The sequence below is a fragment of the Erinaceus europaeus genome, chromosome 12, assembly GCF_950295315.1.
Source record: "Erinaceus europaeus chromosome 12, mEriEur2.1, whole genome shotgun sequence".
Classification (NCBI taxonomy): domain Eukaryota; kingdom Metazoa; phylum Chordata; class Mammalia; order Eulipotyphla; family Erinaceidae; genus Erinaceus; species Erinaceus europaeus.
The window spans coordinates 61,895,637-61,912,249 of record NC_080173.1 but is presented as its reverse complement, the minus strand read 5'-3'; the positions used below and the strand labels follow the sequence as shown (position 1 = coordinate 61,912,249).

Below are 16,613 nucleotides of genomic sequence, written 5' to 3'. Positions count from 1 at the left end.
TTAAAAAATCTTCCTTGTTATAGTAATCTTAGCAATTCTGATAAAGATTCTTGGTGGTAGGGGTAGGAGAATCACTGAGTATAACATTTCTTAAAAATAAGACTGAATTCTGCCTGCGGCCTCGTCTTTCCCACTCTTGAAGGGACTGACTGAATTCTGAACATTAGTTTTCTAGTGTTCATAGTCCATGGACCAAGTCTGTGACTTTTTTTGTTCTAGATCACTGTTCAGTTCTGGCTTATAGTAGTGCAGGGGATTGAACCTGGGACTTTGGAGCCTCAGGAGTGAGAGTTTCTTTACATAACCATTATGCTATTCATTTTCCCCTGCCCCCACCCCAAACCTGTGACTATTTGCCAGAGTAATTTATGTTAAAATTCAGTGTTTTGAAAATGGAAAGGTTTGGAATAAGTTTGTAAACAGAGGACTTTGTGAGGACAGGATAGGGTTATAAAGACCAATATTTAACCAAAATGACAATAAAGCAGAAAAAAAATATTAGTGAACTGAATGGGCTTTGATTTAGGAAAAGAGAGGTGATGCATGCCCTTTTTGAAGATGTAGTGTGATTTTTTTTTTCTTTGATTTGACTTTCTCATTTGTGAGAAAGCAGGTAGGAGACAGTGAGACCAAATCAGGATTTTCAGATATTTTTTGTATACAACGCTGGAAGCAGTGACAAGACATTCTCTGGAAGAGATCCACTATCATTTTCAGAGATCACAAATTTAGTACTTTTAGTACTATAAAACATGTTTTTGCTCATGTCTCCCTGCTTTTTATCTATATTTATTTTATCTATCTTTATTTTATCTACAGTCGAGGTTTTCTTTTAATTCATTTATCTCCTTGTACCGGGGTATAATTTATAACCCCACCATCATGCCTGAATGGAAACTGAGTTTATAGACAGGGCTGAATTCTGCACTATTTTATTTTTCTGAGGCAGAGTTAGAAGTGTCTGCTAGGTGCCTACTAATTACCCTCCCCCCCAAAAAAAGCTTGTGCAAGTCTTACTTAAAAAGATTAGTGCTGATGTCTAAATTGGATTTGCTGAGCCATCAACAATCCTGCACTCTAGAGAAAAACCTAAACAGACCTCTTTTCCCTAAACTCTTCTGGAAGTTTGAAATAGAGGAAAACTGCTAATTTCACTTTCATCTAGAGAACTTGTCCCCATCAGCTGCAAACTTATCAGAGCCCCAAACTTAGAATGAGATCACAGAATCACTTGCAGAACTGTGGGTGACTCTTTGGGCTGCCCCACCTTAGTCACCTTAGTGTCAACACTTGTGTTTGGTGTTTGGTTTGGGCATGCTTGAACCATAGTGTCCAGGGCCCAATGTTGACTCCTTTGTATGCCCTTTGCAGGCTGAATGGATGATATCACTGCTCTAGTGTCCTTTTATAAAATGACAGCTCTATAAAAGAGGACCTAGAGCTGTAACCTGTGCACTCTTAACGTTCAAATCATTTGCAAATGGATAGGGACACAGTGGGGACAGGCCAGGGTTCGGAGAAGGGGAAATGCAGGGATTTGAAGTGCAACTGTGGGCAGTAGTTGTCAGGACCTCCCTAAAGCATGCTACTGAGTATTTCTGAGACCTGGGAGGAGGTCGGGCTTTCAGGGTGCATCTCTGGACCCAGGGGGCTGGACAGGCCCTTATGAACTCCAGGGGTTGGACTCAAACCTGCCCAAGGCTTTGAGTCCACCATAGCTTCGCAGTAGGGCTCTACATAGATGTGGCGTACTGAAGACCTGCGGTCCTGGACACTGCTCTTCCGCTCCTCAGGAAGGCTGGCAGAGTGGGCAAGAGACAGGCCCTGGGGTGCATCTGCAGAGAGTCCAAGCCGTTCTGCCTTCTCTGGCTTCTGGGTTAGACCACAAGCCCGGGACAAGTGCTGCGTGTAAACGCCCTCGGACAGTGACAGTGACTGTGACTGCGTCTCACTGTGCATGCGCAGCCAGCGGTGGTGGCGGCTGAAGCCGCCGTAGTGCAGGTGCTTAGCTGGCTTCCGCTTTCCCAGAAAGCCCAGCGGCGGCCGCGCGCCCGGAGCCATCTTGGCGTGGTTCTTAGGTGTCAAGCCTGTGAGGGTCAAGCCGTGCAGGAACTCGGCACAGGAGTGCTCGGGGTCTGGCCCTTGCCCTGGGTGGTCTTGGCCTGCCCCCGAGGGAGCCTTCATGTCGTGCACTTGCAGGACATCGGGGGCGCTGCCACTTAAGCCGCTCAGGGCCTGCTGGGAGATGTCATGTGATGACAAGTAGACCAGGTCCAGGTCTCGGGGGCTCAGGGCGTCGCTGGAGTCGTAGTCACTGTCCGTGGGGAGGAAGACTTCGGAGCAGCCTTCTTCATCAGAACAGGGCTGTGAATCTGCAACGCCAGAGACTGAGGTTAGATAAAGAGACGAAGTTCTTGGTGGTCGGGTGGTAGCGCAGCGGGTTAAGCGCAAGGACCAGCGTAAGAATCCCGGTTCGAGGCCCCCCCCCCCCCCCCCCGCTCCCCACCTGCAGGGAGTGTCGCCTCACAGGCAGTGAAGCAGGTCTGCAGGTGTCTGTCATTCTCTCCCCCTCTCTGTATCCCCCTCCCCCCGATTTCTTTTTTGTCCTATCCAACAACAATAACAGCAATGGCAACAATAACAGTAGTAATTAACAATAACAAGGGTAACAATAAGGGCAACAAATGGAAAAAATAGTCTCCAGGAGCAGTGGATTTGTAGTGCAGGCTCTGAGCCCAAGCGATAACCCTGGAGGCAAAAAAAAAAAAAAGGAGAAATTTCTTACCCAGGGCCTGCTTCAAGGTCAAGAGTTTCCTGAGGTTCCGCCCCCGCCCCATACACACACTTTCTGGCCTACAAGGGGAGGTGCTTTAATATAGTCTGCTCTTATGCTCTTAATTCTTGAAATTATTCCTTTTTGAACAAGAGACCCTACGTCCATTTGTATAGGAACCTATAAAATTACGTAGTGGATTCTGTTCTCAGTTTAAGGGAAGAGAATAAAAGCAATGTTGGGGCCGGGTGGCGGCACACGTGGTTGAGTGTACATGCTACAGTGCGCAAAGACCTGGGTTCAAGCCCCCAGTCCCCACTTGCAGGGAGAAAACTTCACCAGTGGTGAAGCAGGGCTGCAGGTGTGTCTCTCTGTCTCTCTCCCTCTGTATCTCCCCCTTCCTCTCAATTTCTGGCTGTCTCTATCCTATAAATAAATAAAGATAATAAAAAATTTTTAAAAAGAATGGGAATTCTGACAGGTGTAGTCTGGACCTTGTGGGAGTGAAGTGGGGCACACATGTTCTCTACATAAGATTTTTATTATTGACTGGGTATGTGTAGAGAGTGAAACAGGTGGCAAAGATGGATGTCATTTAACTACTCCTTCCCTAGTCTAATCTCTCTGTCTCTCTCTCTTGCCTCCAGGGATCTCACTGGGGCACAGTGTCAGCACTATGAATCCACTGCTTCTGTGGCCATTAAAAAAAAATTTTTTTTTTGGATAGGACAGAGAAATTGAGAGAGGAGGGGCAGATAGAGAGGGAGAAAGATACCTGCAGACCTACTTCACAGCTTGTAGTGACCCTCCCCTCCTTGCAGGTGGGGAGCTGGGCCTCCAATCTCCGGTCCTTGTGCTTGATATTATGTGGGCATAACCCGCCCCACCCCCATTCTAATCTCCAAGGTGATTTTCTCACTTGATTAAGTAGTAGGGACTTAAAAGAGGTACTATAGTGGTCTGTCACAGAAGCTTGGTTTTAAATTCTGTCATCCACTTATTTGCTGTATGATCTTGGAAAAGTTATTGGACCTCTTTAAGCTTCTGTTTTCTTATCCATAAAATGGAATGATAATAGAAGTTCCTAGGGTGACTAAAAAAACAAAGTTAAGTATATAAACACCACATTACCAGGGATCAACACAGAAAAGGAGATAAAATAAAAACTAAGTAAATATCAGAGGTAGAAATAAGACACAAAGTGTATACTATAGTGATCATGAATGAACAGTAAGTTTATTCTGTGGATATTTGTGATTTAATGCTCTAGTCATTTTTGTTTACCCAGATATCCTTCCTTGCCACTACCTCTGTACCATTCAGTTTGTGCATTTGTATATAGATAGGACTGTCTAAATCCTTTGAACCCCCCACAGATAACAGCCCTTAGGATGAACTTGGTAAATATATGTTAATTTTTAAAACATACATTTCCTCTTAAAAAAGAACAAGAAATAGGGCTGGGGAGGAAGCTTGGTGGTAGAGCACTGGCCTTGCATGCCTGAAGTACTGAGCTCAATCCCCACTACTGAACATGCCAGAGCTGAGCAGTACTCTGGTTTCTATAAAAGTAGACAAATCTTTGGGTATTAGAATTAAACTCACTTGGCAGAGTGCAAACTTTACCATGTAAGGGCATGCATTTGATCACTTAATACCACTTGGGAACAACCATGCATGGTCAAAAGGGAAGCCCCATGGATAATGGAGTGGTGCTGTGGGCTTGAACCCAGGTCCTCACTTATGGTAAAGTGTGTATTCTATTGGGTGGGCCAACTCTGAGACTCAATATCTGAAAGTTTAAAGACAGGGGAAGAGGAAGTTCGCTGGGAGAAGTGAAATCATGTCTACAGCCAGTGGTGATATAGTGCATCCATGAGGTCCAATTCCATATAAATAAATAAGACAAAACCACAGAAGGTAAAAAAGATATGACTGAAATTTGACTACATCAAAATTTGCTACTTTGTTATTTATTTATTTATTTTTATTTCTTTATTGGGGATTAATGGTTTACAGTCAACAATAAAATATAGTAGTTTGTACATATGTACCATTTCTCAGTTTTCTACATAACAATTTAACCCCCATTAGGTCCTCCTCTGCCATCATGTTCCAGGACCTGAACCCTTCCCACACCCCAGAGTGTTTTACTTTACTGCAGTACACCAACTCCAGTCCAAGGTCTGCTTTGTGTTTTCCCTTCTATTATTTTTCAACTTCTATGAGTGATATCATCTCATATTCATCCTTCTGTTTCTGACTTATTTCACTTAACATGATTTCTTCAAGCTACATCCAAGATGGACTGAAAATGGTGAAGTCACCATTTTTGATAGCTGAGTAGTATACCATTGTGTATATATACCACAGCTTACTCAGCCACTCATCTGTTGTTGGACACCTGGGTTGCTTCCAGGATTTGGCTATTACAAATTGTGCTGCCAAGAACATATGTGTACACAGATCTTTTTGGATGGGTTTGTTGGGTTCCTTAGGATATATCCCCAGGAGAGGAATTGCAGGATCATAGGGTAGGTCCATTTCTAGCCTTCTGAGAGTTCTCCAGACTGTCCTCCACAGAGGTTGGACCAATTACATTTCCACCAGCAGTGCAGGAGGGTTCCTTTGACCCCACAACCTCTCCAGCATTTGCTGCTGCTATCTTTTCTGATATATGGCATTCTCACAGGAGTGAAGTGGTATCTCATTGTTGTCTTTATTTGCATTTCTCTGACAATCAAAGACTCGGAGCATTTTTTCATGTGTTTCTCGGCCTTTTGGATCTCTTCTGTGGTAAATATTTCCTCCAGGTCCTCTCCCCAGTTTAGGATGGGGCCATTTGTTTTCTTGTTCTTGAGTTTGTTTTCTCGTTCTTTGAGCTCTTTATATATTTTGGTTATTAAATTCTTGTCTGATGTATGGCATGTAAAGATCTCCTATTCTGTGAGGGATCTCTTTGTTTGGGTATTGGTTTCTTTTGCTGTGCAGAAGCTTTTTAATTTGACATAGTCTCATAGATTTATACTTGCCTTAGTCTTCTTTGTAATTGGATTCATTTTATTGAAGATGTCTTTAAAATTTATGTGGAAAAGAGTTTTGCCAATATTTTCCTCTAAGTATCTAGTAGTTTCTGGTTTAATATCCAAGTCCTTGATCCACTTGCAATTTACTTTTGTGTTTGGTGAAACAAAGTGGTTCAGTTTCATTCTTCTGCATGTTTCAACCCAATTTTTCCAACACCATTTGTTGAAGAGATTCTCCTTTCCCTATTTAATAGTCTTGGCACCTTTGTCAAATATTAGATGTTCATAGGTGTGGGGGCTTATCTGGGCTTTCAATTCTATTCCACTGGTCATTGTATCTATTTATGTTCTAGTACCAAGCAGTTTTGACTACAATGGCCCTATAATATAGTGATGCCATAAATAAAATTAAGAAATAATACTAACTTGTATTGAAAATAAAACTAACTTGTATAGAAAAAGATTACTATCAAGAAGATGACAAGTCAGATATGCAGAAGATAATTAGTACTTCAAAATAATCCATTCAAATAGCCATTTGATATAATATAGATGTTCAACTATAATTACTGTAATTACTAATTAATTATTGTTTACTGATTAGCTAATAAGACAATTCATGTTGAATAAAGTTTTTCCACCCTAAAATTAAAAGAACAATAATTTCATGTTTTAGAGTTGTGTGGAAAATCATGAAGTTTTACAGCTTTGTTTTTTAAAGCTAAAGTTGAACCAGAGGGGAGTGGTAAGTGACAATACATAGTATTTCTTTATTTTGTAGTCAGTGGTAGTTATTGAAGGCTTTTGAAATAGTGACAAGAAGAGAACTTTGATTTAGGGTAGTTTTGTCCGAGATAGAATGTAAAGTGAAATGGATGAAGAGTAAACAGAAGGGAGACTGGATAGGATGGTCTAAACTATGCTTTCTTTCTTTATATATGTGTCTATATATTCATATAAATAATATTATGGAACTGAGAGTAGTGGTAGTCATGTGATGGAAAAAAGTAGTTCAGGAAAGTCATTTATTTAAACATATGTACTGAGCACCTATGTTGTACTTTTAAGCAGCTCACAGTGTGTGTTTTAGAAAATAAGGCAGACAATAGGTAAGGGTAATGCCAGAGAGTGCAAAATCCTATAAAGAAAATTACCCTGAGTTTCAGCTAGTGAGTGACTTGGGAGGAAGATTATTTTGATATGATATCCAGGAAAGGCATCTCTTATAGATAAAATTTGAATAATCAGAAGGAATCAGCTATGTATAATGTTTTAGAGAAGAGTATTCTTTACATTTTGAAGAAGCAAATACTCTGAAATGACTAGTAGGTTTTAAGCCATGATACCTAGATGACAGGAATATCATTAAGTCAGAGGAGTTAAGTTGCATAGGATTGGACAATGGATTTAGTTAGGGTTGGGCAGTGCAGAGATGTTCTGCTGAGTTTGCAGTTTGAACTTAAGGGGTTGGCTAAGCCATCATAGAGGAGATGGAATAAATAGAAATTTACTGGGATAGCAAGACTGAGATAAGATGTTTGTGGGCAAAAATGAAAGAACCATTGAAAAGGGAAATGTTAGGGGCACACCTGGTTGAATACACATTACAGTATGCAAGGACCTGGGTTCAAAACCCCATTTCTCATCTGCAGGGGGAAGCTTCTCAAGTGGTGAAGCAGTGCTGCAGGTGTCTGTCTTTCTCCCTACCTCCATTCCCTCTCAATTTCTCTGTCTCTATCTGAAATACATATATTTTTTTAAAGGAACCATTGAAATTATGAGTGGTGAGGTTAACATATAACAAGGAGGGATGATCAGTTGTATTGGTGTTGACACTGGTCTTTACTGAGAAAGATATGCCGTATGGGTGAGGAAGAAGACATATAAAAGGAATTTTCAGGTTAAAAAAGGAATATGCACAAAGGCTTGGTCTCAATGAATATGATTCTGAAAACAAGTCAGTACTTTTTTCTCACCTTTTGTTGGGCAAATTGTGCGCTGCAGTCCATAAATGGTAGTTGCTTTTTGTGATGTTAAGGACAGGAAGCAAATGATGGAGAAAGATGAACTAAATATTTGAAGTAGAACACCACACCATCTGACACCGGACTTTAAATAAGATTCATGTAGTGAATGATAATTGACTTTAATTGAACTTTTCTGTCTGGTTACTTCTGTCTGTTCATCTATGCATATGCATTTATTTGCATCCAAATGGCAATAGTAATGGTAGTGGTAGTAATAATGCCTGATATATACATAGTACATACTATGGGAAGGTCAGCAAAATAGCTCATTGGGCTAGTGCATCTGCTTTGCCATGTATAAGATGTGGGTTTGAACTTCGCCTCTACCTAGTTGGAGAAAGCTCTGGAACTGTGGTATATTCCTCAATCCCATGTTTGTCTCTATCTGAAAAAAAAAAAAAGAATGTACTGTGCACAAGCCATTGTTCCAGATGCTTTGTTTTATTTACTGCTTATAATAATTCCTATTTTTCAGATGTAAATACTGACTTACACAATTATGTTTTCCAATTTATACATCTGTTAAGGACTGGTGAGGTGGATTATCAACAGAATGTCCCCACTGAATGAGTGAGACTTGGGGTTCTATCCCCAGTACCACATGGGAATAACAAAGATAACTCCATGGGTAGTAGACCAGTACTTTCTTCTGTTTGTCTCTCCTCTGTATCTCTCACAGTCTTTTTATATCTCTCGCATTCTAAAACTTGCTAGAAAAAAAAAAAGGTGGGCCTAGAGACATGGATTAGTGGTATCACTCATGTGTGAGACTTGACTTCCATTTAGATTTCAGGTACCAGGTAGTAAATGGCAAACAATGCAGATTTGTCTCACTTTAAAAACCCGCTATTCTGTAATTCACTTCAGCATTTCTGTGGCTTTCTGTGCAAACTCTCCCTGCAATCTTAGAACTGATTTATTTAATTTATTTTGTGTGATACTGATACTGAGCAGTATTAATCATGCTCTTGCTAATGGTTTCTTTTTTCCATTTTTTATTAGTGATCAATAGTGGATTATAATATTTTAATATTACAATGTATAATTCCACACCACACCAACCATCAAAGTTCTGTGTCCCCACCCTCCTTTTCTCCCAAAGATAACCAGCATAGTTTTCACAAGTCTTCTTAGAAACCATTTGCTTGTTTCTGTGTTTGCCAAGGGATTTTTGACCTTGCTACTTTTATAAAAACATTGTTAGGTATTGTATTAGTTTCCTATGGCTGTTAAAACAAATCATTACACACAGGGTAGTTTAAAACAATTGACATTTATTCTCTCACAAGTATGGCAGTCAGATGTCAGAAATCAAGGTGTCAAAAAGCTATAGTCCCTTAGAGGCTTTTTGGGAAAACATTTATTGTGTCTTCCAGATTCTTATGGCTGTTGACATTCTTTGTGACTTCACTTGAATTCCTTCTCCTCTTCCTTGTCTTTCTCCTCCTCCTCCTTTTTCTTACATAGATTCTGTTCAGTATATTTTCTTTGCCTTCTTACAGGGACACTCGCCCATAAATCTAGGGCTCACCTGGATAATCCAGGATGGTCTCTTATCAAAATCCCTAATTATATTTGCAGAGACCCTTTTTCCAAGTGAGGTCACATTTAAAGGTTCTGAGGTTTAGGTTGTGAAGTTTTCATTTTAGAGACCACCATTCAATCCACTGGAGGCCAGACAGTGAAAATACTATATTAGAAAAGCTTGTGGGGAGTCGGGTGGTAGTGCAGCGTGTTAAGTGTAAGTGACGCAAAGTGCAAGCACTGGAGGAAGGATTCAGGTTCGAGCTCCCCACCTGCAGGGGGTCGCTTCACAGGCAGTGAAGCAGGTATGCAAGTGTCTTTCTCTCCCCCTCTCTGTCTTCCCTTCCTCTCTTCATCTCTCTCTGTCCTATCCAACAATGACTACATAAATAACAACAACAATAATAACTACAACAATAAAACAACAAGGGCAACAAAAGGGAATAAATAAATACCAAAAAATTTTTCCTAAAATTAAAAAAAAAAGAAGAGTTTGTGATGCTTTCCCAGTTCACATTCAGGTCAAGCACTCTGTAAGAACAGTTTATACTTTTAGCTCTAAACTTATATTGTATTTATTGTTTATAGGGAACTATAGAATATATAAATATATACTTTAAGGGATTAACATTAGAATATTTCAATGGAGCATCAAATTTTAAGAGTCAGTCTCTCAGTAAGAACCTGAGTTATCACCTGCTAAATTCTCTTGGCTCTTAGAAATTTTATTTGTGTATTTGTTATTATACCTACTAAAGTTTATTACAGGGTATTTACTTGAATGTTTATTTCTCTTATTGACCTAAACTGTGAAATATAAAGCACATGGAATATGTCTTAATTCATCTCTGTTTAGTAAATGTTGAATAAGTTAATCAAGGACTGAAGTGAGTAAAAAGTCAAGTATACAGACATGCAGAGAATGTTTATTTTCCAGATTATTGTATCTGAATATGGGCATATGAGCAGATCATACAGTCTCCCTAATTGGATTGTGACTTAATCATCTTATGCTGTATTTTATAAGTCTAAGGTTCATAGTAAAATATGTTGAGAATTGAATAAATTAAAATGAATTAAGAAGTGACTTGAAACTGCTCACATTGACATAAAAGTCATCTCAGGTACAGCAGAAGAAAAACAACAAGCAACAAACAAACTAGATAGCCAGAGAAATAGCTAGTAAAATGCATGATTTTCACTCCTGAGGTTGCCAGTTCTGTTCTCAGCACTGCATATATAGGAGTGGTGCTCCGCATTCTCTCTCTCTCTTATGTGAAGCTTTCTCATATAAACAAAAATAAAATAAATCTTAATAAGATGCTTTAAAATTAGAGAACACTGAAATGAAGTACTGTCTTACTTCTTTACTGTGCACATGAACTTCAGCAAATCACTTTCTTTGCTTCAGCATGTGGGTGACTTTATTGTCTATCTCCTATTAGTGTTGTAAAGATTAAATTAGTTCACTAAGAACATGTCAACTGCATTATAAATGAAGGCAATAATGTCACTGAGTCCTGTTCCATCCTCACCCCCACGCCAGCCCTACCTACATCCCCATCCCCTTCCCATCCCATTTATTGCCACCTGGGTTATTGCTGGGGCTCAGTGTTACACTGCAAATCCACTGATCCCAGCAGCCAATTTTCTTTTCTCTTTTGTTTGATAGGACAGAGAGAAATTGACAGAGGAAGGGGAGATAGAAAGGGAGAAAGAAAGATAGACATCGCAGAGTTGCTTTACTACTCGTGACGGAGAATGGAGGTAATTGTGCTCAACTGGGTGTGCCAACAGTTGACCCTTTCTATTCTTAAAAGAGAATAGCTCAAAAATGTATCAAGAGTTACCTCATTAAAATACAAGTAAGTAATCAGATATTCTTCAAGAATTTGCTATGAGAATGCTGTTGATAATAAAGTAGGATAATAATCTCTTGTATAGCATCTGTTGGTTATGATCTAGTGCAATATCACATTTTTAAAGCTTAGATTCAGTTATTAATGTGTACATGATACATCTATATCATTATAGTGCTCAGAACCAAGGGAGATGGGAAATAATTTGAGAACTGGTTACCTAGAAAGACCATCGAAAAAGAACCTGTGTAGTGGTAAATGTTACCTTGTTGACTTTTGGACCCATACTTGGGAAACACAGATCCACTGGGAATCTAAATATTTGACTTCCATGGCAGTTTTATTATTTATTGTAAGGTTTAGTGGAACCTATTGCTTAGAATAGGATACCTCTCCCAGAACTAGCTAGGGGAAATCTCCAGAATGCCAGCCAGGGCATTGAGGAGAATTTCCAGGGAGTTAGGCCACTACCACTCCCTCCCTTCCTGGAAAAGAATGCAAAGTGAAGCTTCCATCTCCAGATGGAAGACCATATGCTCCATTAAGTCTTGTCGGAGCCTTGCCCAGTTATTAATTTAGTAAACCTTGCTGTGCTCTTCAATTCCTCTTTGAGAGCCTATTGGGAAGGTCAATACTGATAGAATCTTGAATTTCCCCTCATGTTGACCCAGGAGATGTTTAATGAAAACTGTGCCCAAAGTATTAGTTCTGGCTTGGGAAGCCTTTCTTTCTTGCTATTGTAATGGGTGTTGCAACTCCTGGTCTCTGTGAATCAGTCCAACAGCAGTGGAGTAGAGTGATGTGGATTTTGAGTGTTATGGGGAGAGGACAGGAACAAGAAAGCTATTGCCTTTCCTTTAAGGAAAGAGGTATGATGTATGACAAGATAGAAAGGAAACATAAGCAGTAGTTGCCCTACAAATCTACCTTCCTGTTTTGAATATATTACTTCACAGAACTATTCCCACTGTGTTTGAGTAGAATTTACATAATTTATAAATAAAGAATTTTACTAAATTTCTTATCAGACCTTGAGTAGAATCTCAGGGGCTTGCCCACTTAATTTCCCAACAAAAATAACATCTTCAGATTCCTGGTTTTCAAAAATAATTTTTTAGCTGTTTAGTTTATGCCACAGTGTTTTTTTTTTTAAACATCCCTTGGGGCAAGGTCACCAGAAAGATTTACATTTGGAAGATCAGGATAATATTTAAATACATATGAAGGAAGCAAGCCCCTCCCCCACCCATCTCACCCATGCGTCACTTGGAGAAATAGTATCGGAAAAAAAAATTGCTGCTGCCTGTGACCACTATACCCACAGAAAAGGAGTGGGAGAGAAAATACACATGTGATGGACCAATCATTCCATCCCCTGCCTTGAGCTGCCTTTTCTAGGAGTCAACTTTCCCCCTTGGGTCCTTGGGTAATGCTTAATTTTAATTGACTCAGAGGACTTCTACTTTGTGTTTGAAAACCACACAGAAATGAGAATTAGGCTAGAGCATTCTACTTAGACCCCCATGCATTCTCCTACCCCAGCAGCAAGTGCACACACACATGTACACAGACGGGGACACACACACACACGGTGGTGGGGTTTGGGTAGAGGTAAATCCAATGTATTCAACAGCCTTAAAAAGGAAAATTAGACTGGCGCTAAAGAATCAGTTAGACTTGAGATATGTTCTGTATTTCCAACTTCACCCTCTGAGCCACTAAGTGAGGATGTTTCTCTAAATTGGATTTTTTTTTTTTTTACATTTCACAAATGATTGACAAATATTTTGAATTGTCAATAATGGAGAGGAAAAAGTAAGGAGGGGGTAGATGTCATTGCTTTGAGTGGTTCTGCTTTTGTAAGGCGGTAGAGCACTAACTGTTTTTCCTAGCTCCTAACAGTTTCCCTGTCACTGGCTTCCATTTTTCATTTGCTGCCCTCCACATCTTTGTGTTTCATAGCCCATGGAATCTTGGCTTCAGAGTAATAAATGGGCCCAAGAGAGAGTTATATTTTAAGAAACAGAATGAGGATCACTCACATTTTAAGTTAATAATAAAATCTGAATGTAATTGACCAGATCCTCCCAGCAGGGAGTGTGTATAACCAGTCCTCTGGCCAACATGAGTTTGGCACTTTTGTGGCATAGAGAGCCTACCCTAATACAGTATGGGGTTAAGGGGGCATTTAGGATGTCTAACCAAGACAGAGTAACACTGGCCAATGAGGGAAGGCAAAGGTAGAAGTAGAGTTGAAGAGTTGTTTGTAGAATTATGTGGGTTGTGGAACAACAGAGGGCAGACCTGCCTATTCTGCTTTTTACCAGTGCCACTCAGCTGTATACCTCTTTAGCTAGTGCTTTCCCTCTTTCCTTCACAGCTAAGTTTTTTTTTTTTTTAAATAAACCAGAGCACTGCTCAGCTCTGGCTTATAGTAGTGCAGGGGGTTGAACCTGGGACTTCAGAGCCTCAGGCATGAGAGTCTCTTTGCATAACCATTATGCTATCTACTCTTGTCCTACAGCCAAGATTTTGAAGAGTTTATTCTTACCAGTCGTGCTAAGATCGACCCAGTCTGGAAAAGAGAAATTTCCCATGAGTGGTCATCCCACTTCCGGTTATCTTGTCCATCTCCAAAACTCTCTCCCTTTACACTGTCTGAACTGGAAGACACTTTGAAGAGGGTTAAACCGGGAACAGCTGCTGGCTATGATAACATCACCCCAGAACTCATTCTTAACCTGGGTCCCGCGGCAAAGAAGTGGCTCGCTTCATTCCTGTCCCACATCTTGGAATCTGAGTCTATGCCCAAAGTTTGGCGCCATGCGAAGATTATAGCGGTTTTGAAACCAAAGAAAGACCCAACACTGGCCGCCAGCTATAGACCAATTTCTCTCCTCTCCGTGTGTTACAAACTCCTTGAGAGGCTGCTTCTGTCACGTATTTCTCCTCTTACAGAGAAATTCCTATCACCCGCCCAAGCTGGTTTCCGCCCAGGAAGATCTACCTGCGAACAAGCCCTGGCCCTCTCAACTTACATTGAAAATGGATTCCAGAAGAATTTAAAGACGGGTGCTGTCTTTGTTGATCTCACAGCAGCCTATGACACCATCTGGCACCGTGGTCTCCTAGTCAAGATCTCAAGATGCCTGCCTCCATGGGTGGCCAACACTATATCGTTTCTCCTCCAAAACAGAAGATTCCGGGTGCATCTGGGTGACAAGTCTAGCAGATGGAGACCTGTCTCAAGTGGCCTCCTCCAGGGCTCTGTTCTGGCTCCTACGCTATTTAATATTTATATCAATGACCTCCCAGAAACTTCTTCAAGGAAGTTCATCTACGCCGATGACATCTGCTGTGCAACTCAGGCATCAAAGTTCGACATCCTCAAGGAAACACTCACGAAAGACATGTCTCTGATATCTGATTACTGTAAAAAATGGCGACTATCCCCTAGCACTGCAAAAACAGTATCATCTGTTTTCCATCTACACCATTCCTCGGCCTCGCGTGAGCTTAATGTGCAGCTTGGCGATACGAGAATCCGGCATGAAGCCCAGCCAGTCTATCTTGGCATTACCCTCGATCTCACTCTGTGATTTCACGAACATCTCATAAAAACTGCAGCAAAGGTGGGCGCGAGGAATAACATCATTGCAAGACTGGCCAGCTCCTCATGGGGCGCGAGCGCTTCCACACTACGATCATCATCTCTGGCATTATGCTATTCCACTGCAGAATACTGTGCCCCAGTATGGTTCCGTAGCCCCCATGTCCACTTGGTCGATTCCAAATTATATTCCTCCATGAGGATAATTTCTGGAACCATCCGTCCCACCCCACCCACCCTGGTTCCATGGCTGCCAGTTCTTAGCAACATCGCCCCGCCAGATATTGGTCGGGATGCGGCATCATCTAAGTTCATTTCCCACGTCTACGCTAGACCCGACCTGCCAATATACGCGGATATCTTTGCCCACCCTGTCCAACGCTTGACGTCTCGTCACCCAATCTGGTCCCCAATGCCTACACTGAACTTCTCTGTTCCAGTCTCTTGGAAACAGAGTTGGCAGTCAGCTGAGGTAAAGAACAAACACCTCATCACAGACCCCTGCAAGTGTCAACCCTGCTTTGACCTAGCACGTTATGATTGGGCCCTCCTTAGTTGCTATCAAACAGGCCATGGTCGGTGCACCGCTATGTTCCATCGCTGGGGAGCCAGAGACGACCCGAACTGCCCCTGCGGCTACAGACAGACTATGATCCACATAGTCAACGACTGCCACCTCTCCAGATTCAAAGGAGGTCTCGAAACTTTACATCAGGCTCAACCTGACGCTGTTGACTGGCTACAGAAGAAGGGCAAACGCTAGAAGAAGAAAAATTCTTACCAGTCCTAGCTCAGTTTGCTTCCTGATCTACTTCTATTTAGCTTATATCTCCTTCCCTATAAGAATTGCTACCTTCAAGCTTACTGATAACCACAGTATTGTACACAATAGCTAAGCACTGGAAATAACCTAAGCATCTGCTGACAAATGACTGGATAAAAAAGACATAGTTTAGGCGTGGGTGGTGGCATCCCTGGTTGAGTGTAAATGTTACATGCACAAGGGCCTAGATTCAAGCCCTGGGGCCTAACCAGCAGTGGGGAAGGTTCCTGAGCAGTGAAACAAGGCTGCAAGTGTCTCTTTTTCTGACTCTCTTCCCTCTAGATTTCTTTGTTTACAGTGCATAAGTAAATGCATATATAAATAAAATATTAAAAAGCACATAGCTTATATGCACATAGAATACTATTAAGCTATATAAAAAGATGACATATTTTGATTTGCAACAACATGCATGCTGTAATGTTAGACATGTAAAATAAGATGGAGAAAGACAAATTCATGTAGAAGATAAAAAATTACTGAGCAAATAAAAGAAAAACAAAATATTAGACTAAAAGAATAAAATTATGGTGTTCAAACACCTGGGTTCGAGCCCCCAGTTTCCACCTGCGGGTGTGTGTGGGGGGCTTTCAAAGTAGTGAAGCAGGCTGCAGGTCACTCTCTTTCTTCTGATCTCTCATTTCTTCTTTCAGTTTCTTTTTGGCTCTATCCAAATTAAATTAATAAAAATATTAAAAATAAAAAAGTGGTTTGGGAGCTGATGCAGTGGATAAAGCATTGAACTCTTAAGCATGAGGCCCTGCGTTCTATCCCCAGCAGCACATATATCGGTGATGTCTGGTTCTTTCTCTCTTTCCTTCTAGCTGTCTCATTAATAAAATATTAAAACAAACAAAAGAACAAAATTGTGTCTACCAGGAGGTAGGGAGAAGGAATAGGTAAATTGCATAAAAGGGGTCAATTATATGTTGAAAGTGACTTTTGGGTAGTGAACATAATGTAGCATTCCA

At 40.8% G+C, this 16,613-nt stretch overlaps 1 protein-coding gene across 1 annotated transcript in view; it reads right to left on the bottom strand.

The window, feature by feature from the left end:
• Window positions 1-433: 433 nt before the first annotated feature.
• Window positions 434-16,613, bottom strand: part of ANKFN1 (ankyrin repeat and fibronectin type III domain containing 1) — a 198,037-nt gene continuing 181,857 nt past the window's right edge. The window contains exon 18 of the mRNA XM_060204893.1: window positions 434-2,372. Within this exon, the coding sequence (XP_060060876.1) occupies window positions 1,576-2,372 (797 nt within the window). The 3' untranslated portion in view covers window positions 434-1,575. The remainder of the gene's footprint in view (window positions 2,373-16,613) is intronic.